We start from the raw sequence: 24877 nt of genomic DNA on the forward strand, positions 1-24877 counted from the left end.
ATCCCAAACATACTGTGAAGTCCTCGCCTTGCTCGCAGAGGGGAGGCTGAAGGGCAGAGCGCACTCGGCCGGCCGAGCCTCCCTGGAGCGTCTCCCCCCGCCGCGACCCCCGGCTGAGCGTCCTCCTTCAGCTCAGGCTCGCCCGGGCCGGAGGGGCAGCAAATGGCTGCCGCCGAGACCCGCCCGCCGGGGGAGGGCTCTGCGCCCAGAGCCGCGGCGGGCGGGGCGGAGCTGCGCGTTATGGCCGCCAGTCGCCTGCCGCCCAGTGCCCTCACGCTGAAGCAGGTAAGAGCGGGGTCTCAAGCCGCCTCGGGCCCGTCTGACGCGGGGGGCTCTGCGGGGCGGAGGCAGCGGGGCCGCGGTCTCCTCTGGGCTACCGCCGCCCCCGGGCCGCGCCGTGCCCGCAGTCCGGCAGCCGCCGTCCTGACGGAACCCCGCGGCCTCGGTGTCAAACGGCAGCAGCGTGGCCGAGGGAAGCGGAGGGGCTGCGCTGCGGGCGGGTGGCCGGGAGGGTGAGGCGGCGCTCGCCCTTGTGTTTCTGCACTCCGTGTGTACAATCAGCCCTAGGCACCCAAATGTGTTGCACGTTTGGTGTGTCCCCTATATGAAATGTAAAGGGTGAGTGTCAGGAGGATGGAGCCAGGATCTTCTCGGTGACAACCAGTGATAAGACAAGGGGCAGTGGGTACAAACTGGAACACAGGAGGTTCCACTGAGGTTCTTCTTAGTGAGGGTGCCAGAGAACTGGAACAGGCTGCCCAGGGGGGTTGTGGAGTCTCCTTCTCTGGAGACATTCAAAACCTTCCTGTGTACACAGGATGCCTTCCTGTGTAGCCTCATCTAGGTGTTCCTGCTCTGGCAGGGGGATTGGACTGGATGATTTTTCGAGGTCCCTTCCAATCCCTGACGTTCTGTGATTCTGTGAAATGTAAGCTTCCTGGACTGGGACTCTAGGGTGCAAATACTGCATCTGTTAGAAAAAAGCAGTGGGGAACTTGGTCTTGTTTAAACGTCCCTCGAAGCAAACAAAGCAGCTGGGGGTTCAGCGCTCAGCAGAGTGTCCTGGGACAGCGGACAGACAGACATCCCTCTCTCCTTCTCAGTTCCTGAGGCGGCAGCAGGTTCTCCAGCTGTACAGGAGGATCCTGCGGGCCATTCGCGATGTCCCTGCTGAGGCAGATCGCCACTATTTAAAGGACTGGGCCAGGGAGGAATTCAGGAGAAATAAGGATGCTACAGACGAGGTGAGGATCAGGAACACACATGCCTGCCCTTAGGAATGGTCTGTGCGCTACACTGTGCTTGTCACGGAGTTTTGGGTTGTAGGTGTCACTTCTAGGCTGGTAAGAGTGCACCTGTAACTGATTTATTTTAAGGAGCATTTGTAAGAAGAAATAATGCAGCGTCTCTCAATATTATCTTCCCTGTTGGCAATAGTAATGCTTCTCTGATTTCTAGATAATTATCTGGATTTTAAAAGGTAAAACCCAAACAAACCCTGACTACTTAAACCATGAATCAGAAAAAATGTACTGACTATTAGATACCTAACAGAAACTTCTGAATGCTCAGCCTTCAATATAACTTCCTTTTTCATCTTTCATTTCAACTATACTCAAGCTATTTCATCTTTAGTTTTAACTGTATTCAACTGTATTAATGCAAAATCAAATTGGATGGTTGTGGCTATGAAGAAATGTATGAAATGCAGAAACCTTTACACTTCTTGCATGTCTCCTGTGCTCTGCTTTCTGGTTTGTTCCTATTTCTAGTCGGTGCTCAAGGAACTGGTGGCTGTGCCGTGCAGACAAAGCATTACAGTACCTGGGTAAACATTATGTTGGGAAAGACATCCACGTGCTGTGTGGAGCATCCGTCTTCGTGATGCCCCTGTGCAGCTGGCACTGCTTACTTGCAAAGGTGGTAGAAAACAGGGGATGAAAGATACTTTTGGGATGTGAATCTAGTTCAAAACTGAGTTTAAAGCAAAACCATAACCAGCCCCGAAACGCATCATTAAGGAATTGGGAGAAAATAAATTTTTTATTTATTCAGCTGAATTTTAACCAGCTCAGGGACTATAGTGCTACTTCGCACAAAGAATCAGATCCCAACAGTGCTGGTAAGAACTGTATGTATTTTAATGTGTTAAAATCTGCCTGCTTGTGCAAAACCTGTCCTGTGTACAGACCTTCAGTTCAGAAGATTCCATCTTGTTTTACAGGATGCAATCAGGATGATGATCACTCAAGGCAACATGCAACTTCAGGAACTTCAGAGAACACTTAAGCTGGCAAAATCCTGATCTTAATTTTGTTGTCAGCTGGACTTTCACCTGCTGTGAGCAAACACAGTGGTTTTTTTCAGGATGTGGTTATAATAGCGGCCTTTGTGTGACAACCTGGTAACGTGTTGCAGTGGAATCTGCTATTGTGGGGGTTTTGTTTGCTTTTTCTCCCCTTCCTCAGTTTGGTTACTTCCCATGTGGAGATCACTCAGACTAAGAGGACTCTAAAGAACTGAAGGGATGAGGTAGCGTGTGCTGTGGGAAAAGCAGAAAGCACCAGGAATTACAACAGCAGTGTTATGCCAGGGAAATGGAAAATAAAAACAAAACAGATTATTTTGTCTGTTTTCTGTTGTGGTAACATTCATAGTAGTAACAGCTCTTTCTGTACTGCACCAAGGATTTTTTTACCAAAATTTGGGATTTAAAAAGCATTTTGGGCTCAAACCAAATAAACATAATAAAACAATAATAAAATGTTTTGTACGTAGATGCTGATTTTCAGTTGTAGCTGAAAAAAACTTGAAAAGGGATGTCTTTATATGTGAAAATAAGACATTTTAGCCCCAGAAATTGTCTTAAAAGCCATGTAATTCTGCAAGTCATTGTAGAATCCTTTCCCATTATGTTTATTTAGCTTTACAGATAAGAATGTGGCTCAGGCAACCAGTGAGGCTGTTAAAGTGTTCAGGTTTGTATAGACAGAAGCTTTTGAGTGTCTATTTGGAGTGAAAAATATGTACATCTTGATTTTCAGGTAGAATACACTGACAGAACATCAGTGTGGTGGGGACTGATTTTCACATTGTGAGAAAATGCTGTTTAGAAAGGAATTTTGACCAAGCAAAGCCATAATTTGTGTTGTCTTGTTCTCGCGTGTAGCCCTCCCTTTCCCTTCAGCTGGTGGTTTGATTTCTGCTCCTTAATTCGGAAGCTTTCCCCTCCTGCCTCACGGCAGCACTTCCCATTCACACCCCTGGGCCTGCACAGCTCCTCTGACTCCCATTTGTATGTTTCTGTGTTGGGGCCACTTCATCCAGGTATAGGTCTTGACAGGCAACCCCCTGGGCAGCTGTTGACCTCTACTTTGTGGGATTGTCATAGTAAATTTGCCTGCCAGAAGCCTTGAGCAGGCCAAGTATCATTTGCAAAGGTAAATACATTTACTCCAAGTCTGTGCTGCAGAGAAAGACAGATAATGCAAGTATTTCGTAAAGAAGTCTTTCAGCTGTAGTAGTTTTGAAGGAGGGAGGACTACAGAGAGGAGTAGCAATGAATTAGCAGAAAAGCGCTAAAATCAGTGCTCTGTAGCGAAGTTACTGTCTTAAATTACTGCTCCTGTGAGAAAGGTTCTCCTCCCCCTCCACTTTGCCCTGGTGAGACCACATCTGGAATATTGTGTCCAGTTCTGGGCCCCTCAGTTCAAGAAGGACAGGGAACTGCTGGAGAGAGTCCAGCGCAGGGCAACAAAGATGATTAAGGGAGTGGAGGAAAGGCTGAAGGAGCTGGGTCTCTTTAGCTTGGAGGAGACTGAGGGGTGACCTCATTAATGTTTACAAATATGTAAAGGGTGAGTGTCACGAGGATGGAGCCAGGCTCTTCTTGGTGGCAACCAATGATAGGACAAGGGGCAGTGGGTATGAACTGGAACACAGGAGGTTCCACTGGAATATGAGAAGAAACTTCTTCTCAGTGAGGGTGCCAGAGCACTGGAACAGGCTGCCCAGGGGGGTTGTAGAGTCTCCTTCTCTGGAGACATTCAAAACCCACCTGGACGCCTTCCTGTGTAACCTCATCTAGGTGTTCCTGCTCCGGCGTGGGGGTTGGACTAGGTGATCTTTTGAGGTCCCTTCCAATCCCTAACATTCTGTGATTCCTGCTTCTTCAGTGTGTGTGTGTGAAGCAGCTCAGCTCAAGCTGTAGTCCTGCCCTTTTGCAAGCTCAGGCGCATGTGTGTGTGTGTGATCAGCTGCACAACTCAGCCCTGTGCCAGTTGTTAATCTGTCTGTGCAACGCTGAGGACTGGCCAGCAGCCCTTGTAGCCCCTTGGGACAGCTGCTGGACCCGGCATCAGTGTTTCACACCCACAAACAGAAGTTTAGATGTTGCAAGTCAAATTTTCTGCTCCCACTTCTGAGTCAAGTGGGGGGGATTGTGTCCATCACACCACAGACTACAGAGCAACACTTGTTTTAATTGCTTGGCAAAACATTCACTTTCTCAAGATGATACAAAACTTAAATAGCATGCTGCTGCATTCCTACAGTAGCTTAAACAAAACTGTAAACGTATGAAAGTGTCTATATTAGACTACAGAAGTCAGAGCAATAAAACTAGTATTTCCATAATTGCAGATATACATTTTTGTCTTGACAGTGCATTAACAGGAACTTTAAAAATATTGTTATATAATACAATCTTCTTTTTACATTTGTTAAGAAGATGAAAACTTAATTACTAATTAGTCCGTGGTGTCTTCAGTACTGTATTTTGTATTGATTTTTGGGCTCCTCAGTACAGAAAAAAAATCTTTTCCCTGGGCATACCAGTACTAACTTGTGTTTGAATTGTTTTTGAACAATTATTCTGTCATGATTTGTTAAGTAAACTTTTTTACAGAATCTGCTGGAGCCTTCTCAGAGGTGTAAGGAGAAAACCCTAAAGGGGCTTAGATGCAACGAGTTACAGTGCCTCTAGTTTATTTGGAGTCTGTCAGCCTGGACAACATTGGTCATTGAAAGTTTTGAGTTTATAACAAAACACATCCATAAAAACTTTGAGATGTTGTTGAGTTCTGTTTTGTGAGAGTGTTTGTGAAAGCAGTCCTACGTCCTGCAAACTCACCAGGGCCCAGCCTCTCTTTTTAGAGAGACAAGGGAAAAAACAGAGAAGGGAATCATTCAGAGGAACAAAGGAAGACAGTTGGACACGGTGTCTAGGAAAAAATCCTGACTGCAGAAAAAATAAACATTTGAGTACAGGAAACCAAGATTTCACTTCTTCTGATAAAGGACCCTTTTAAGCTGCTTCAGTAGTAGAGAATTTAGGCATTTGCGGCTTGAAAGAAAAGAGATTTATGTAAAAGTTATACCCAACCAGTAGAGCATGGTCATGGTAAAATATTTGCCATCCATGCCCTAAACAAACCTCAGATTTCTGGAGTGCAGCCCCAGCAACTGTGTAACCACAAGGAGATTTGCAACCAGGGCAAAAAAAAAAAAAGATAAATGCGAAATTAGATTTATTTTAATTATGTAAAACCAAAAGAAAATGGAAACGGCAGCTGAAGCCTCTGTACCTAATGGGTGACCCACCTTAGCAGGTGACTCTGAGGGAGCCCGGCCTGCCCAGCTGGAGCCTGGTGTCCATCAGCTACCTGGGCTTGTCATCCGAGTTGGTTCTGTAGCTTCTCTCCGCTGGGTAGAGAGAGACTGTGGGGAGTTATTCTAAAATAGTAGCCCTTCATCACTACAGAATTTCTGTCAAAAGCTCTCAAACATCCTGGATTTATTTTAGTATTGGTATCACCAGGTGTTTACATGTAGCATAGAGTGGAACCCTCCAGCCACATGTGACCTATGTGGAGAAAAGGAAATTCCCTTTCAGAAAGCTGTTTTGGTTTCTAAAGCAGTTTGTTTTCAAGCAGCACCTGGAAATTGAGAGTGCAACATTTAACGGACTCTTGGGAATAACAGAGAAAGGATCTAAACTGCAGCATCTTGTTGTCATCGGTACAGTCTGCATATGAATTCTCCTTGGTTATGGAGTTCCCAAAGTTATTTCTACTCCTGAAAAAGGGCATTTTGTTTGGGTGGAACAGGCACTACAAATATATATATATCTTAGTATTCCAGTTTCCCATACAGCAGGTTCCAAAATGAGTCCCATTGCTCGTCCTTCCCTGCCAGGTAGGCGCTAGCTCTCTTTCTGCACCTTAGTCCTTAATTTGCTGAGCTCCTCTTCTAAGCTTTTGATGTGCTCCTTGAGCGCAGCTTTGTCTTGCTGCGCTTTCTGGTTAGCTTGGCACCGGGCTTCTTCTATCTTGCGCTCGTACCACTTCTCCATCTGCGTGGAGACGGCCTCAAAGAAGTACTGTGTGATCTCCAGGGCCTGGGAGGTGTCCCGCAGCGGGGGGGCAGGCGGCTGTCCCACCGGCGGGGCCGGGGGCTGTGGCTCCTGGCTCTGATGTGCCCCCACGTGGTGCTGAGCTTTGTGCCTGGGCTGCCCGCTCTTGCTGGACTTCTTTGTCTGAGTTCCCTTGTCGATGAAGTGGCCGCTCTGTGGTTCAGCCTTTGCAGGTTCAGTCAAAGGCTGCAAAGCAGCTTGAACCTTAACGTGTCTTAATTTGGACCCCACAAGCTCGGAGGAGGGCAGCTCCTGCTGGAACCTGTAGAACGTGCTGGCACTAACAGCTTTGTCCTTTGGCCTGACATCTTGAGCAGGGGCAGAAGAAGCTGCTCCACCGGTGATTAACTGTTGCTCTGTACCTACAGAATAAAATATACACATACATATTTTTAAGAGCTCTGGACATTTATTTTAGCATTCAGAAATCATCAGTGTTCGATGAATAATGTGGTTGCCTGTGTACCACGTTGTGTATGCTGGAGAGGCCTGTGTTAGTTTATTGCATCTTCACAGTCGGCTGATGTAATGAAGAGTCATTAGAAGAGAAAAGCTGACTTGGGCTGCGAGTGGCTGCAGTGCGGCTACAGGAACAGACTGACAACAACCAAGCAACATGTAACAACAACCACCGACAACAACCTTTAGGACATGTAACAAAGATCAGGCCGGATTCCCAAAGCAGCTTATGTCTGGTGATATTTATGAATCCCCTGCTTCTACCAGAATTGAAGCCCCACTAATTTTGCAAAGGTAACACGTTTTGAAGCTGCCAAACTGTTCAACATGGTTCAGCACACACTCATGCTGCCACAAGGTCTCCTGTCTGGTCTTCTGTCTCTAGTCTCACGGGGTACCCCTGTCCACACCTGTCCACAGTGTTTTGGGGGCCATATCCCATGGATTTTACAGAAGCTCGGGGCTTCACCAGCTCTCTCCTTGCCTGTGGAGACCTGGCCATTCTGCCACTCTCGTTTCTCAAAAGCTTCCCCAGCCAAGCAGAGAGAGGTGGCTTGAACCAGAGTCTTCCATATCTTTGGGGGGCCATGATCCCTGAATAGGCTTGAATGTTCTCAGCCGGTTTTGTTCTTGTCAAATGAACTAATAATTAAACAGGCTTTTGTTCAAGGAGAAAGTGAGAGGCTTATTCTATATCCCTGCAGTTTGAATATTAACAGGAGAAATTAGTATTTTAGGTTCACTTTCTTTGGTAGACTTTGGATAATCTACACACCTTCCTGACAGACACTGGGGTGGGAGCAATTCTGGCTGGGAATCTGGAGAAATTTCAGAAAACAGAGTGATGCAGGGCATCAAAGGACTTGGCTTCAAAGACACAGTGATGTGGAAGCATCAGGAAGAGCCACTGGAATCCCACCCAGCCACGTCTTACATATTCCCAGCGGCTACCTTGAAGTATATTCTGGTCCCATGACATTATGCGTACAGGTGGAGGAAAGCATACAGCCAGAATTAATATTTGTGGTATTAAATCAAGTATCCCTCAGTGAACTAGCTCACCTTTGAATGAATATGACATCAAAGTACCTGATGAGGTTGTACCTGATGCACCGTCTTGTTGAATGCAAAACTGTTGCCCAAAGCTCTGTTCTGGCATCTGGACTCTGCTCCTTCCCCCATCTTCCGAGAGGCTGTTTGGGAGCGTGATGTAGGAATGTTGGTGGGAGCCTGCTGCCTGCAGCACGGGCTGGTTGGCTTTGCAGTCCTTGGCACTGTGGGGGTTGTTCTCAGTATCCAGGGTCTCGGTGAGAGACTCACAAGTGGACAAAGTTGATTTTGGTCTCGACGACCTGGAATCTCCAGAAAGCTTGAGCTCCAGATTCTGAATCTTCAACATGCACCAAGTCTTCAGCTCATCGACCAAGGAATTCTATGAGAAAGAGACTGTAAATTAGATGATCCTGTGATTAGTTCCTATAGTTCCTGGGCTGCTGAGGACATGCGGCAGGGACAAAGAGAAGCAAGCCAGGTATCTGTGGGCTTAGGCTCCCTGTACAGATGTGCATGCTGCCACTGGGAATACTCGAAGGACTGCAAATCAGAAAAAATGAAGAACTATGCATTAGCTAATAAAAGACACCCTCTTTAGTCCAAGCTACCATCCCTTAGATTTGAATCTGCTACTTCAAATGGAACTCTAAGTCATAGTCAACAGTAATTTCTAAGTGCCAGGAACATCACATGTGGTCAAAGCTGCCATTTTTTAGGAGTGAAACTCAAATTAGACACCTCTGGGGCAGAGCTTTATACCATTACCAACCTCTGCTCCTCTGTTCATTCGGTTCATTTAGGTGCCAGCTGCAGAGGCATTTGCCAGTAATCATTTAAAATATGAGCAGCTCTTTCACCCTCTTCTTCATATGACATTGCAAATTTAGGTCAGCCCCCCCCATGCACATGGGCATTTAGTCCATGCATTTAGTAAAGCCCAACTCAGTTTTTCCAGTAGTTGCAATTAGACTCAAGAGAATAAGAACAGCTGATATCACTTAATGGTAATTTCACTTCACCTGGCCTATCATTTCAGCATCTAATTTCTTAAATGGAGATTACAGGGAGATGGAGCACAAGCCCAGTCATTCAGAAGCCAAGATAATACTTACGTCTCTTACTATGAAATAAAAACTAAAGCTGCCTTAGTTTGAGAAGTACTTTTCTTTGGAGAAAAGTGTTTTGTGGATGTTGGACTGAAGTATCTTGATCAGTAGTTTATGCTGGGATTATCACAGCTACCAGTCTTTTAACACAGATTTGGAACAGTCTTTCAAAAAAGTCGTGACATTTTACTAGCACAAAACGTATTTTTCAATTCTTAGAATACCAATAATGAAAAAAAATAATTGCATTTTAAATTTACCAGTGTGAGTAGAGAAGCACACATTTCCTAGCATGTTTTAATGGTGAGCTTTTGCAGAAGCAAGAAGGGCAAGAGCTGGATCTCTACAGAAACAGTTATTCTGGTAATGCTGGCTAAACAAGCATACAAAAAGAACTTGCTTATTGGCAGGAGTACACAGCTTGGAGATGGTGCACTGTTGCCACAGTCAGAGGGAAGAACTGCAGCCTTTTGATACACGGAGGAATAAAAGATCAGACAGAGAAGGGAGAGATTCCCAGGGCACACAACCATACGGATGAGAAGTAAAAGGCACAACACAGATCTTGGCCTTTGTTCCTCTTTGCAGATGTTCCTGCAGCTGTCCTTTAAGCAAAAGCTAAAAGCACAACTGTTAAAAATTTAGCAGTAGGAATTTTTGCAAAGCACTGCTTTAGAAATAATATATTTTGTTACAGATCCACACTTCAGACCCGCCAAATCAAATTACGAGAGTGCAACTGGATTTCATATTCCCCATTTCTAATGCAAAAGCTCTGTAAATTTGGCTTAGAGATTCAGGGGGTGGATGGGAATAATTGGGTCTCTGAAGCTCTTTTGCCTGTTTCAACAGATGAGATCAATCTCCGATATTCTCTCTGCCTGCTGGAACGAAACTCTCGAGCTGATCCATCGGAGCGAACAGGGAGTGGCTGTTTCAGGCCCTACCTGCCGTTTCTCCCCCTCATTTTTTTCCAGCTCGGTGTGCTGTTGCAGGCGGTGAAGGCACTCTGTTCTCTCTGCAGACAGCCGCTCAGCCATGAGCTTGTCTAAAACACGAAGCTGTGGAGAATAAACCCACTATTTAGCTGAGATTATCATGTCAAAAACCAAACAAAACCCCCACCTGTGAACCCTGTAAGTCAAAGTAGAGTCTGTCTTTCAGTCTTCATTTCTAGAAATGCTGCCAAGTACAATTAGATGTAGCTTGCAAAATTCATGACAATTACATTAAAAATAAAAAATCATTTAGAGGACCTTGAATCTCAGCTCAAACAGAATTCAGCAAGAGGGATTATTACAATTATGAACTGCCCAGCAGTAGGACTGCCCTCTGTCTTTAAGTTTCCTTCTTAGGGCCTCAAGCAGTTTAGATTTATTGTCTAAAGAAGCACCTGAAGCTGCTTATCATATTAAATGTGTTTTTCTCAAGACCGTGGTTTGCAACATTAGATCCCTGTGGAATGTCACAGCTTCCTGGTCTGGAGTATTAGATTTCAGGTTCGTTTTTACAACACAAGAAGCAATAAACGAATCGTGACAATGAAAACAGTCATTAAGCTTAGGATATGTTACTAATAGCCGTGTGGGCAAGCAGACCTCTGGGTCATGTTCTTACTTGATGTTGAGTTTTGGTTTCCATCTGGCCCAGCTTAACATTCATCTTATCTTGTACGGTCCCAAACTCAGCTTTTATCTCTTCCACTGTTGCCTCCAGCTGATTCTCCAGTTTATTTATCAGGGGCTCACAGCGACATCCGTTTATCGGTGCCTGTAAGGAGTAACACATTTACTTGCTACGTCCCGCTGTCCTCTTAGCGCATGTGGAACATTATCCCAGCTGCCTCGAGTTAGTCTTGGGCTCTTCTGTACCATGTACTGAGTCTCATCCTCCTGATAACATCAAACAGTAGCTCAGCCAACAGGCAATTAGTTGGAAAAGCACAGACTAGAAAAGGATTGATCTGATTATACAGGCACATCCCAACACACAGCAGTGCTAATTTCGCTGGGGTACAAGCAGCGACGAGCTCAAATCATGTATGTCACGTACCAGGGGATACCACATTACAGGCCTATAGCGCATGTCTCGATGCTGTAATTCTGAATTGTGAAAAAATAATAATCTGATTTTGTGGATGTGTGTGGTTTTGTGTGCATTTGGTTTTTAACCTAATGCAAATAATGTGCTTGTTTTTTCTGTGTACTGTGTGGCAAGGTCTCAGTGCTCCTGTCTGCCTTCACCCTGCTGGGATTCGGCTGTTTCACAATCTGGGGGTTATTCTCTTGGCATGGGAAGGCAGGTGGTTTGCAGAGCACTAGAGAAAACTTCAGAAATACTTGTACTTAAGAAATTCTGTTTGCTATTCAGGGCCTGAGGGCATCAAAGAAGACAGACAAGCAAAAAAGAATGGATGAAAGAAGGAGTGCCATGTATTTCAGGAAACACTCTAAGGAGTCTAGCTCTGTTAAGCTAATCTTTGCGAATAGATTAGGTTTGTACACAAATTCTGTCTGGTCTCCGCACCTTTCTTCCTGCTCCACAACTACTTCTTACTGGCTCATCCTCCTACCATCAGCTCCCAGGGGCAGGGAGATGTTCCTTTTAACATATGAAGGGTCCTCCAGCCTTCCTGATGTCTGCTATTAGGATAATCTCATAGTGCCCCTGTCTGTCTGGAAATTTCCCAAGCTACACAGCAAGATGTTGGAAAATATGACCAGTAAAACCTTGGAAGTCTGACTTGAGTCATATTTAGATTTTGCTAGATTTCTTAACTACAGCAAGGGTCCGAGGAAAGCTGGTGGGTGGATGGATGTGAGAAGCTGAAATGAAAGGATTGACCTCCCAGGTCAATTGACAGGAGGGCAATATTAAGAAAACAACAATACAGATGTTTACAACGTCTACAGGCTAATTTGCTGGTTTCGTGCTTTTTTATAAATGAGTAAAATATCAGTCTCTAAACTGGAATAAATGCACATGAGCTGGTAACTCCAGGTTTATTTATGAACGAATTTCTATACAGCTCCTGCCTCTAGTAATCCTAGAATCCCCAAAGACATGTTGCAGTAACCAGAATTGAAACAAAACCTATTGAGTGTACACAAGCTCTTGGTTTAGGTGGTAAGCTTCAGTGCTCACACACTGCTCTCATTTATTTTCCTTAGAAAAGCTCTTTGCGTTTCCTATCAGAATGCTTAATATTTAAAAAAAAAAATCATAAAAATTCTAGTGCCATTTCCAATCACTGTTCACACCTTATCTCCAAAAAGGAAATACTCTGTAGATCAAAACTAGTTAAGCATGTCTCCTTTAACATGCACAAAAGCAGCTTATTGTGTACCAGACTTCAGGCCAAAACGCAGCTGAAGCCCAAACAAGGAGAACAAATCCAGTGTCATGATTTCATGCCCCTAAGAGTGTAGTCAATCAAGTGCATTTTCTATCGGTCAGCTAACTGTGCCCCAGCTCACCTGCATCACCTTCCCGTCCTTGCCGCGATAGAGCGTGTAGAGCTGGTAGGCTCGGACCTCATGGGGAGGCGGTGGGGAGGAGCAGTGATGTCTTCTGCTGCGCTTAGGCACGTTCTGCTGGGGCCGAGGGAGCGTCTGCTGGTCAGCTGGGGAGATGGGGTCTGAGAGTGCCGATACCTGCATAAAATACACACGTTTTGCCCATTTATGAGCCCCCTGGTAAACTACTCGGCAAAAACCTGATTAAAACGCCAATCCAGCTGCAATGACTGGTCACAACCTTACTGTCAGTCACCACAATAACCAGATTTCTGCACAAATCTGGTTCATGTGACCCTCAACAGCAGAATTTCCTCCCCAGAAATCAGTTTTGTCTGAAGACCACCCCTGCCCTGCGAACATGGCGTGACTCCTGCCCTGACGCTGACATGCTGGCAGGACACCTGCGCTGTTGCTCAACAACTATCCCTTCTCTCTCCACTGTTTTAAATCTACTGATACCTTTTCCTTTGGCTTTTTCTTTTTGCTCTTCTTCCCTTTGGGATCTGGTGAGGCTGACCGAGGTTCATCCTTCAGATCGCTCTTCCTCTGTGGTGGCTGGTCGCTGCTCGGCGTGTCCTCAGCAGCTGAGACGCTGCCCTGCTTGGAGCAAAGACAGCGAGTTCAGAGTAGTTGCAGAGGTGGGGAAAAGGTGCCTTTTTTTCCATTTCCCAGTTTTAAGATGCTCTGCACACAAGTGGGTAACTCTTCAGCAGCACAGCAGGACAGACTGCCTCAGACAGCTGCCGTGGTCATGCACAAGTGATGGCTTCAAATAGATTTAGTCCTGATGGGTTTTATTTAAGCAGATGTAGCTGATAACGCTGGGCTGTACCTTGCTCTGTACCACTTCATCCCGTGGTACCGACTGAGCTCGCCTTTCCTCCTTCAGCCTCTCTCTCTTCTTCCTCAGGCTTCTTCCACGGTTAAAGCGTGAGACCTGAAGGCAGACCACACTGTTACTCAGTGATGTCACGCTCTTTCCTACCACCTCTGCTAAAAGGCGATATACAAAACAGTGCACTGCCAGATGGGTGCTGATGGGCCAAGCAATGTGGGTGCTCATAGCTCGGTGGTGGTGTGTTTTCATGGCTAAGTCCATCAGGACACTTCGCTGTCCCTTGGAGAAGGGAGAGCCTCCTCCTGTGTCCTCGGGCTGGTTGCCAAGCCAAGCCCTTTTCATGCAGAGGTGACAAGGAGGAGCAGGGCAGGGATCGCACCTGGTCTCATACCAGAATACAGAGCCCTCCCGTGTGCCTTCCAGCCTGAACAGCATTGTATCATTTCACACACAGCAGCACAGTACAAACAGGACAGATGTCCCCATTTCAAGCAACCACCTTGCAGGTGGGACGTGTCTGAGGCAGGCAGCAGAGTGACACAACCCAGAAGCTTTCGGGTACAGGGCAGCTTTCTAACCCCTGGGCCACCACAGGGAACAAATACCTCTGGCTGCTCCATCCTCTGCCAGTCATGCCAGCAGGACCTCTACCAGCACTCAATACTGAGCCTTAGTCTGCACTCCTTGCTGGGCTTGGGGGCTGAAAGGCTCCACGTCAACAGACTCGAGGCCAGCACACAATGCCAGCAGAAATGTTGGCACCTTTCAGAGCAGAAGAACCAAGGGCTGTGGCCCCTCTAGGTTAACTGGCCTCAATTCCATGTGTATGTGCGTGTTAGGGAGAGATTCGTAACATACCTGTGAGGCTTTAGTGAGGAGGAGCGCAACCTCAGGGTTATTGTGCTGTCTGGCAACCTCTAGAGGGGTCTGACCTGCCTGAAATGAAAAAGAAAATGGCATTTCCTTCAAAACACAAGCTGCTGGAAATGTGGAATTTCTCTACCCGAGGTTAGCACATGCTCTGTGCACAAAAGCACAGTGACTAACTGCTTTCATTTACCCAGATTTAATTCAACTCTAATACCCAGTACTTTCTACCAACACTAGAGAGAGTGTTGAAGGGAGACTGCATTAAGAGAGAGTTTGGGTTGTTCAGCCTGGAGAAGAGAAGGCTCTGGTGGAGACCTTACAGCAGCCTTCCAGTTCCTAATGGGGATCTACAAGAAAGATGGAGAGGGATTCTTTATCAGGGAGTGTAGTGATAGGACAAGCAGTAAAGGCTTTAAACTGAAAGAGGGTAGATTTAAGTTAGGTATACGGAAGAAAGTCTTCACCATCAGAGTCCTGAGACACTGGAACAGGCTGCCCAGAGAAGCTGTGGATGCCCCATCCCTGGAAGTGTTCAAGGCCAGGCTGGATGGGGCTCTGAGCAGCCTGGTCTGGTGGAAGGTGTCCCTGCCCATGGCAGGGGGGCTGGAACTAGATGATCTTTAAGGTCCCTCCCAACCCAAACCATTCTATGATTCTAATACAAGATACCAAAGGAACTCGATGTCCTGCTTACATTGTTGACAACAGATGTGTCAGCCCCCGCTTCCAGCAACAGCTTAACCACCTTCCTGTGATTTAGAGCAGCAGCTACGTGGAGTGCAGTATCTCCTGCCTGCAAGTTACAAAGCAGAAAGCAACTGTGGAACACACATCCTTGGGTCTCACCCTGCAGAAATCACACCTTCCTAAGAGGTGCTCAGAGGTCAAAAGATACAGAGTTACTGATGCAATAACTAAGCTTAAATACAGCTTGGTCAATAAAAAAAGCAGAATTGGGAGGAGAGGACAGACGGGGATTTTGAGAAAGGCAGCTGGGGCACTAGCGATCTGGTTTAACCAAACCCGAGTGACACACGACACAGCTTGGAGACAGCCCAGCTCCATCACCAGCAAACGGATACGGCATCCGAGGGCAGAACCGGTTTTCCCACCAAAACCTTCTCTTTCTTTTTCAGGTTTGATTATTTGGTGCGCAGGTGGTTGTGTATCACATTACTCTGATGATAATCAGATAAGAACCAGCAGCGAGATGGTGTTCTCTTAGTGAGATTCCTCAAGAAAAACAGGTTTTGGACCAAAGCCAGGAGGTGATCTGGGTCCAGCGCTGGCACACACTGCCCTGCCCTTGTCGGCTGTGATCAGATTTGGGCATGGGTAACAGAGCCAGCAGCTCTTCAGGGAAGACTGGACACGTGCGTGTAATGCCCTCCTGCCCCCTTTGCCTTGCATTTTGCCTGCAGAAAATTTGATCTCCTCGAGCCTAGTGGAAATCTATTGCTTGTTGCTAACATGGATGAGGCATGTTCATAAATAAAATCTTTATGTGTGTAAATATGGAACAACTTCGAGCGGTACTGGGGAATGAAGGAAAAGGGTGTCTCTGTGTGCTGGGTTCACACCAGATAATCTTAATATTCAGTAGCTCATTTTGAAAGTTAAAAAACTAATTTCCAAATAAAATCACATAGTAAATTTAACATGCTGAAACTAATTTTGTTTGCTGTAATATCTCATACCTAAGAAACAAGATTAAATGTACAGATCAGAAAAGAGCTTTATGGTTCTCAACCACACATGGAAAATTTCCCAGGAACATGAGATGATGTCGTTAAGCACCACATAATCTGTTTATTTTGCAGATTTAACATATTATAATGTACTAAATTGACTCCTTTCTACCACCCAATTAGGCTATGCTACAGGTACAACAATCAATTACTTCTCTACAAAACAAGTATGGATGATTAAACCTAGGCTAGACTGATCATTACTTTGTATTCAAAGAATACTTTTTTTTCACTTTTATGTCCTTTTAATTTCCCCTTCTGCAAAATGCAGCAAAGTATTATGGAGGAATTCACACTTTTGTAGCATCTGAACATTGGTGACTTCTCTTTCACAATGCCCCTGTAACAGCCGTAGGATCATTAAATCCTGGTTCCAGAGGAGAAAATGGGTCCCCATAAGATGACCAAGCCTCTTGGCCCAGTCCTGTTCTGCACAGAAGTGGTGAGGACCCAGCAGCACCAACTCCTAACCCTGTTTCATTGCCCCTGTCCCAAACCCCCTTTCCACACCAACACAGGATTGCAGAACCTCCTAATGGGCAATGCTTTAGAGAAAGGATGCAAATGTGATGGCAAAATAATAAACCACTGATACGTCATTACTCTAAGGCTATTCTAAAAAGCTCAGGCATCTGGTGGTTGAGTGAAACACAGAGTGAAGCGGGATCACTTGGGCAGGAATCCCCCTTCCCAACAACCAGCCGAATGCAAAGGGTGCAGAGTCGCAATGAGGTTCATGCACTGACCTGGTTCTTTTCATGGACAGAACAGAAAGCACTGAGCAGCACCCTAACGATGGGCAAGTGATTATAACGAGCAGCCACGTGCAGACAGGTATCTCCTGCCTGCAAACAGAAACAAAGCTTTGAGCATGTAATCGCAGTAGGAAAGCTTGCACTGGTCATGGTGTTCAGGGATGAAATCATCCTATTAAACCAAAAGGAGCAGTAAATGCCACACGCCTCCACTGCACAGCAATGCTGTCTTCTCTGCAGTACAACATCTACTCTTCTGAGTGGAAAGGCTCAGCAAGAGCTGGGGTGGGGAGGGTCAAATTCTCTAACCACTGAAGTGAAATGCTGGACTTGTAAAATGCTGGTTTACTGCACTAAAAAATCCGATTTCTATGTTCACATTAAATCTGTTCTGAACCCCGAACCAATGTGATTTGGAAACTCAACTTGGTGTCACACATGATGAAGAAAGCACGAGGAGTGGAGGCCAGAGCAACATCCCCACAGGGGGTGGCACACGCGCGACTGGGAGCAGAGCCCCATGCGTTCCTATTCCCGTGTGCCTCTGCCCACCTTGTTATCCAACAGGGTCAAAAACACCTGGTTTCATTTTGCAGATTCTTTTTTTCCCTTTTGTCATGCCAGATCCATTGTAAAACAGGAGGAAAGCTGTCTGAAGTTGGAGTCACCTTGAATCTACCTCACTTGACAGACCAACACACAGTATACATTATCTGTCTCAGTAAGTGCAGGCCTGAAGCCTTTCCCTGCTCTGGCACTCAAGCCCTTTAAGATCTCCATCTTCGTGAGTGAGGAGCCCTTTTGTAGCGTTGCACGACAGTGTGTGGGTCAGGCCATCAGGACAACAAAAAGCAGCAGCTGCCTCAGTCTGTGCAACAGCAAAACCCCCTTTGGCTCCTTCCATCCCCACTCAAGAGATGGGTGCAAAGCATTACATCGCTCAGTCGTACCAAAAACATTCCTGAACATGATGTATACAATGGTTTGCTAGTGGCTTTTCCAATAGCATTTATAATAAAAATCACAGTTTAAAGCATTTCTGAGTATTTCTACAAGTTAAAGCAATATAGCTAAAACAAAGACACACAAAAATGAGCACATGCTTTTCAAAACTCACGTTGTTTTTGAGGTCTGCTCGAGATCCTCCAAGTAACAAAACACGAGTGCTCTGGGAATGGCTATTCTGGCAAGCCAGGTGAAGGGGTGTGTTACCTGCCTTAGAGAAATACAGGAAAATATAAAAGAAATTCAGAAATTGGACACCAACTTTAAAAAGTAAAACCTCATGGGTTTTCCCACATGAAGATCCACCCAGGGGTGGAAAACTGCCACTGTTATTTTCCCATAGCTCTGAGCTGAATGAACCTGGAGACTGAAATACCCTCTTCATGCTGGAAATTATCTACCTGGGATAGTAAAGGCAGAAACTGTACAGTCTAACAGTATCTGCATTGGCCAAATGTGTTTGCAGGAAGCAAAAACTCTGGAAATGGTGTGACGAGGGTCACAACAACTTCTGTTTCCTTGCGATGGTAACATAAACCAGCTCCAAGTGCGGCTGGGTCAGCAGATGCTCTCACAGGGCAGGATGCAGATTTCAGTCTATCAGGAAGCTTTGATGTTCAGAAAACCATTTTTACAGAGAGAAATCAAAAAAGAGTTTGCCTGTACATTCTCTCTCTAACACTGTGAAGGATTTTATTGGTCTGACAGGTTTTTCTGACAGCATTTGACTTTTGTCAGCCTGAAAATATTTGGGAGTTTTGGCTCTTGCAAGTTAGAAATGAAACCAGCCCAGGTACAAAGGGTTCCCATGCTTACTAGCCTGCCTGTTCACCTTGATTATATCCTTTAATTTGTCCCCCGTGCTTTCAAGACACAGATCAAAGCTGAAGGGTTTGAATTACAAAGGGCCAATTCTTGAATGTCATCTTAGGTTCCATATTACCAAGTATTTCAGGCTTGAGTGTAGTCTCCAAACTGCGGCAGACACAAACATTTTCTTTCTCAGCTAAATTGCTTTTAAGTGTCAATTTTTTTTCTTCCTAAGTTCACCTCTGAAAAGCCCCTGCCACACTTTTGCTGTTTGGAGGGTCAGCACCGGTGGGAAGGCAGAGATGTCCTGTGCGGTGGGTGATGGGCAAGGACCGGGATGCTGAGAAAAGTCCCGGTGCAGGTGCCGGGGGTCAGGGCTCATTACAGAGGCTCATCTGGCCCACAGGGTGACAAATCTCTCAGCAGCTTCTGTGAGGAGGTGAGTGGGTCTGAGTTGTACAGATCTGGGGGTCTTCATTAATCTAATACATCTTCACTGAAACGTACAGACTGATGGGAGGATCTAAAAAGAAGGCTGCGACCGATCTCATGGGATGATCTATCACAGCAGAAGAGTTTTCATGAAGCAAACTTGACTGAAAATAAACTGCACCTGCAGGGTGATTGCTGCACATGAGGACAACAGCTATTCAGGTGGTTTACCCATATGTTGTCCCATTCATCAAATGCCTGCCTGCCTGACTTGTCTTTAAAATCCCAGGTTTCTCGTCTGGCCTCTGCTTTTCACTTAATACAGAAGCTGTCTTTAATTGCATTGCTTTTTTACATACTGTGCTCAGGGTGCTGTGCTGTGAGAAGTGCATCCGTACAAGGGCTCCCCGAGCAGTCGCAGGAGAGGTTAACCAGGAGTTACAGAAAACATAAAGCCAAATCTCTCCCATCTTCTGCTGCTTAGCAGGGTTTGGCAAATCTAGCAGCCCATATCTGTCCCATCCAGCCAAAATCGCATGATGTGCAGGTGTAAGTCAACACCACGTATGGTGCTCCTGCCCATGGCACTCAGCCCTGGCTGCCAGAAAAGCCATCACAAAGATTATGCCTTGTTTCAGTAACATAAAATGTTGAGAGACCAGATATACCATTTTGGGATTAAACAGAATTAAACTCTTAGTTTTTCTTGAAAGCAGAAGGAGTAAAAGCACGTGCGTATGTGCAAGTATGCACAATTCCTGCATTTTTCAGTATCTCCTAAGAAAAGATCTTGTCCATTAAAAAACACTAAAGCAGTGAAATGCAAAGGTAGAGGATTGTGCGGGTAAGATGTCAAAGACCAGTGCAGGAGCTGCTCACGCAGTATTAAAGTATGCCAGTCATATTTCAGACATCAACCTTGCTGAGCTGCTCTGTGCACATACCTTTCCAGAGAGATTGTCTCCAAACAGTTGAGATACGCTGGATTGTAAAATAAATCTGATACCCTGAGGCATCCAAGCATGCAGGAGAACCAGACCTGCATCTTAAGCCCACGCCTTTGTTTGTACATCATGCACACGGCCATATGGAGTATAATGGTTCACAGGACTATAAAGTCAAGCACTATTGTCTGTTACATGTAAGCATGTGAAGTTGTCTAAAGTACCTCTGATACAAAACTAGGTGAACATTATAGCAAAAAATAATTACAGAAAATAAATAGTGGAAGCTGGAACAATATAAAAGAAGTAATACACACAAAATAATATGAAAGGAGGTAAGGACAGATCACAAAGTGATGACATTTGTACAAACGTATGCATATATACTGCATATATGCACAGATGCAGAAACACTATGCCCAGACAATGTGCCCTTTTACTCCAAATCTTGGACTTTGGCCATCCTGTCTCCTTTCTTCCCTTTCTTTGCTAGTCCCTTTCAGTTGTCGGTTTAGGGCCACATTTAACAAAAAATGCTCAGAGATCCCACAAAGCCACCCCAAAGCTCTCTTGCTGTAATGATGGACACGGCACTGAAGTGTTATCTGACGACCCATCAGCACAGGATCCAAACCCCAACTCAGCCCACACTGTTGGCTACTACCACCATTTCCTAGACTATTCCATAAACGGTTGAATCAGTGAATTGAAGACAAGCCTCCCACAGGTATTACAATTAGAGTGGAACTAAAACCCCTTGCTTTGTTTGACCTTCCTCTAAGCTGCTCTGAAGGTATTATAAATACCAAAAGGAAGATAATCCAGGTTCATTACAAGATTTTGGTAGGAGCCTACACTCATGTATTAAGAACTTTCTATCAGAATATACACTATTTTTTCCCCTCTGTGGCTTACATTCATTTGGCTATTTAATTTCTGGAAAAAAAAATATTTTGAGTGCCGTTTTCCTATTAGTGCGATTCATTTTCATTTTAAATCACACCAGTCACAATGAATCAGCTTGGTATAAATTCAAGCACCGTGGCGATTTCCACAGGAATTGCAGTGCTCCTCAGTCGTAATTAACGTATCATTCAACGCGCTATTGAGTCCCGCATCAGCTGCCAAAATATGAATTTCCTAATGCCTGTGGAGGAACCATCCAGGCGTAATAAATGCAATAAAAAAAAAAAAAGAAGAAGAAAAAATCCCACCAGGAGCTGGTCCCCCAACTGCTGAGAAAGGCCATGGCGAGAAATCTCCAGTGCTGAGAATCAGCCATGTTACACCAGAACGAAAGCTCCTCCCGCAAGGGTCTCACCTTGTTCTTGGCAAGAACGTTGGCTCCTGCTTTAACGAGCGCTTTGGCAGACTGACTGAATCCATGCCAACAAGCTTCATGGAGAGCGGTGTTCCCATCCTGAAGAGCACACACAAGAGGAGAAGGTGAGTTTGCTGCGTCCACACGCAGAGCGAAGCTACATGCAGGACGCAACAGCTGCACGCCCCACCTGGTCACTTAAAAAATACAACATTTTCCTCTCTTTCTAGCTTATTTTCTATTTTCTTTTTAGAAGAGGCTAAAAATATCGTTATTTCTTTTGTTTGGAACATGGAGTTAGTTATATTTACTTCCAAACTAAATTTACAGCCTGGGATTCTCAGTTTGTGGGATAATCAAGGGAAACTGTGCCATGTTTTGCATGAGGCATAGTATTGTTGTACGTTTCTTTAATTCCTCCGCTAACGAGCTGAGACCAGACTCTTAAATCAAAAACTATCAGCCTGATATTAAAAAAACAGAAGTAAATCAGTAATTTATATAAAAGAGATGGTACAGCTTTTTTTACCAGTGTAACTGCTCCAATTACTTTCAAAGCATCAGATACTTAAGAGTAAAAACCATAACTTTCTCTCTGAGACCTTATTATTACTGTCTGGCTATTCTGCCATCCCGCAGGGCTTCACTTTTGCCTGTTACCTTGTCTTGTCTGTCCAAAGCACACCCCTCTTGAATCAGGGTTGCTATAACATCCGTGTTCCCTACAACAGCAGCCCGGTGCAATGCTGTCTGATCACCCTGCAAAAATAAGCAGATTTGTCATCGGTACCATTCCCACCTCATTTTGACTCAATGCAAATGCGCACCATACACAAGGGCTGCATCTTCAACACATGTATTGTTTAAATCCAAGCTGCCTTTGAAAACAGTCCCCATAAACAACTATCATTAAAGTTTCCAAGATCAATTAAGTTATTGAAAGTATCAAAGAGCTACGAAGCAACTGTTTAGAGATGTTTGCAAGTCATCACAATCCCCCATATAGTGCTGAAGTGTTCTGAAAATATCATAGTATTAGAAAGCTGTGAATCTAACACAGCTGGCTCTACGTATCTAATAATCAACAGTATTTGTAGGAAACTAAAGGGAATTACAGGCTGCGTAATTCATCACAATGATCCTCCAGTACTTGCACTAACTGGATGAGGCTCTCCTGCTTTGGCTCTGATTGCTCCATCAGCCCTGCTTAGGACACAGAACATGAGATGAGATGGGTCTCTTCAGCAGCTCTGATGAATTTAACAATTAGTGCTAAAAGTGGAGGCAATTTTATGAGGAGCACAACTGCAGGTCCATCCACTTATTTCATGCAAGCAACTGAGTGATCTTGAGGTCCAAAAAATTTCCATTTCTCACTGACCTGCCACATAGCAGCAACAAACAAAGTTTCTTACATCCATTTATTTCCTTTTGTCCAAGTTTCCAAAAGAAATGATGCTGATGCAGTCATCTTGCCTGACTGCCCATCTGTTTCGCCTCTAACAACTGTTGAACATGTTTTCTGAGCTGGAGAGCCCAAGATTAATTTTCTACAAGCCTTCCACAAACTGAAGACTAGTGAGACACAAACTACTGGTGCTGCCCATCAGGGGTCATCTTTATATTTTTACGTGCATGTTGGTGAGACTATGATAAAAGAGAAGGAAAAGGAGGATTCATGCAGCAGTGTGTAGGGATGTAAGACACCAGTTGATGGGAAAATGAGCTGCAGTAGCTCCGCTGCTGCCACAACAGCCAGTCTTGGCTTTCCTTTGAAGTTGCTTTGAACCTGCAATGCTGAAGCACAGCCGGAGTCCAGGCACAAAGACTGGCATCAGGGCGGCACACAGCCTTTTTGGGGATGAATTAACAGAGCGGGAATCCAATCTACTTCTGCTTATCTAGACAACGGTCACCAAAACCAAACGCAGGGCAGAGATATGCAGTGTATCCTGAGGAAAGAAAGCTTGCTGGAAGCTAGTTCTAAATAGATACAAAATTTCTCTGCTACAAATCTTTATCAGATAATACCATATCATATTAAACAGTAAAACTAGGGGAATTTCTGTTTTTTTCTGTCCTACAGTCTACAAGTCTTTAGATAACTGTATAATTTGAATAATTTGTTTTCAGAGGCAATTAGCAGCTGATTTAAAAATTGCTCTTGGTGGAGTTCTTTTGTGCTAATGACACCAAAATAGTTACTAATCCACAGGTGAAAGAGCAGTGCCAAACACAACCTGTCAGCAACCCTTGTCATGCCAACTGCCACCACCAGCAAATCATTCCATCGGCTTAAAATCATGAAGTTGATTTTAAAAAATCGTGTTGAGGGCTCTTTTTTTTATTTTTTTTTAATTTGCCATCTATGTTTTTGTCTCTAGAGGTCACATATTTTTACTTTTGTTCTGGTCCCTATTGAGACTGGAAATGTATTTTAAGAGATTTTGAACAAAGACAATACCGGCTCCAGGAGCTGGGACTTTCAGAAAAACATGAAGTACTGGAAAACTGACAGCACTGCAAGTTCTCTGATCTTGCATATTTATCCCAAATTTAAAGGTAACAAAACTGTTTTTAAAAATGTCCAAAATATACCATCTCATAAGAGCAAGTGTTGGATAGTTGCCAGTGACTATTACTGCTCAGAAATCCGCTTGCTAACAAGCTGGGGAAGAACTAAACACCCTTTGTTGATAACATTTGGTATTGATGACTGGCAAAGCTACTGCAGCCATGGGTAATGTGGACAGTGCAAAGGTCATTTTATCGGACGAACACAAAGTGGAAAGCAATCCGTCAACCTATCCCTGTCAACTGGTATTGCTGCACCAGCAAAACTACAGAAGCTATCATAATAACGACTAGAACAAGATAACATCTGCCACTGCGATGGATGGAGCTTGAACAATGAATGGTTGGTTCCTACTTCCTTACTGTCTGGAAAATTGATTGCCGAGAAGACCAAACTAGGGGCAGGGATGGACTGAATTTGATTTAGTTTGTAATTAAGGATATTCTTGCTAGGACAGTTTAAATCAAGGCTGTTCTTTTCGTTAGCGCAACCCCACCACAGTAATTGCAGTGAGGTCAAAGGCCATCCACCTCCTTGGCATTTGAAAATATGACAGCTATTTCTCATGGCACCTCAGTTAAACTAAAAACGACCACATATTTGGAAAGCAGGAAGCACGCCTCACTGCTGCAGGAGTAGGTCTCTCCTGGGGAGCCCAGCCCATGTGCTGGGGGTGAAATGGAAGCCTGGCTAGGTGATGGGACACAAGACCCACAGATGGGAGGCTCAGGTGCCTCCTGCCCAAGGTGTGGGCTTTGGTGATGACATCTTTCCCATACAAGCATGGGGAGAGCCAAGCATCTAAGAGTAACAGATCCAACCAGCACCCTGACCAGGTAAATAAACATCTCATCCATGTAAGAGAGTGTCAAAGGGTATCTCAAACCTTGCCCCACCTGAACTGAGGCACCACCCAGCGAAAAGATGGCAGGCAGCAATGTCCTAGTGAAGGTCCCTACCAGTCCCAGGCCCCTCAGCCAGCAGGGCAGGACCTAGCTGACCATTCCCTCGGACCTCAGCACACACGTTAA

At 45.0% G+C, this 24877-nt stretch overlaps 2 protein-coding genes across 19 annotated transcripts in view; one reads left to right on the forward strand and one right to left on the reverse strand.

Moving 5' to 3' along the window:
* Positions 1-147: 147 nt before the first annotated feature.
* LYRM2 (LYR motif containing 2) lies at positions 148-2777 on the forward strand. Its single transcript, XM_065834211.2, has 3 exons — positions 148-285; positions 1104-1244; positions 2225-2777. The coding sequence occupies exons 1-3, from the start codon at positions 163-165 to the stop codon at positions 2303-2305; spliced, it is 345 nt and encodes a 114-aa protein (XP_065690283.1). The 5' UTR covers positions 148-162; the 3' UTR covers positions 2306-2777.
* A 1684-nt stretch (positions 2778-4461) lies between these two features.
* The window catches only part of ANKRD6 (ankyrin repeat domain 6), a 106675-nt gene continuing 86259 nt past the window's right edge, over positions 4462-24877 (reverse strand). For 10 of the 18 annotated variants that reach the window (XM_071806764.1, XM_071806761.1, XM_071806762.1 and 7 more), the window contains 13 exons: positions 21932-22030; positions 21272-21370; positions 17877-17975; positions 16751-16849; positions 14951-15049; positions 14245-14322; positions 13381-13485; positions 13008-13148; positions 12507-12683; positions 10648-10800; positions 9978-10091; positions 7934-8303; positions 4462-6774 (listed from right to left, as the gene is read on the reverse strand). In XM_071806764.1, the coding sequence (XP_071662865.1) occupies positions 6203-6774; positions 7934-8303; positions 9978-10091; positions 10648-10800; positions 12507-12683; positions 13008-13148; positions 13381-13485; positions 14245-14322; positions 14951-15049; positions 16751-16849; positions 17877-17975; positions 21272-21370; positions 21932-22030 (2205 nt within the window). In that variant the 3' untranslated portion in view covers positions 4462-6202. The remainder of the gene's footprint in view (positions 6775-7933; positions 8304-9977; positions 10092-10647; positions 10801-12506; positions 12684-13007; positions 13149-13380; positions 13486-14244; positions 14323-14950; positions 15050-16750; positions 16850-17876; positions 17976-21271; positions 21371-21931; positions 22031-24877) is intronic. The other 8 variants (XM_071806771.1, XM_065834207.2, XM_071806769.1 and 5 more) reach the window with 6 other exon arrangements.

The sequence above is a fragment of the Patagioenas fasciata genome, chromosome 3 (assembly GCF_037038585.1).
Source record: "Patagioenas fasciata isolate bPatFas1 chromosome 3, bPatFas1.hap1, whole genome shotgun sequence".
Classification (NCBI taxonomy): domain Eukaryota; kingdom Metazoa; phylum Chordata; class Aves; order Columbiformes; family Columbidae; genus Patagioenas; species Patagioenas fasciata.

What these genes read in the sequence shown, in the direction of transcription:
- LYRM2 (XM_065834211.2), top strand. Translation starts at nt 163, where the DNA reads ATGGCTGCCGCCGAGACCCGCCCGCCGGGGGAGGGCTCTGCGCCCAGA. An exon ending in GTGCCCTCACGCTGAAGCAG is followed by an intron (nt 286 to 1,103) that starts GTAAGAGCGGGG and finishes TCTCCTTCTCAG; the next exon opens with TTCCTGAGGCGGCAGCAGGT. An exon ending in ATAAGGATGCTACAGACGAG is followed by an intron (nt 1,245 to 2,224) that starts GTGAGGATCAGG and finishes CTTGTTTTACAG; the next exon opens with GATGCAATCAGGATGATGAT.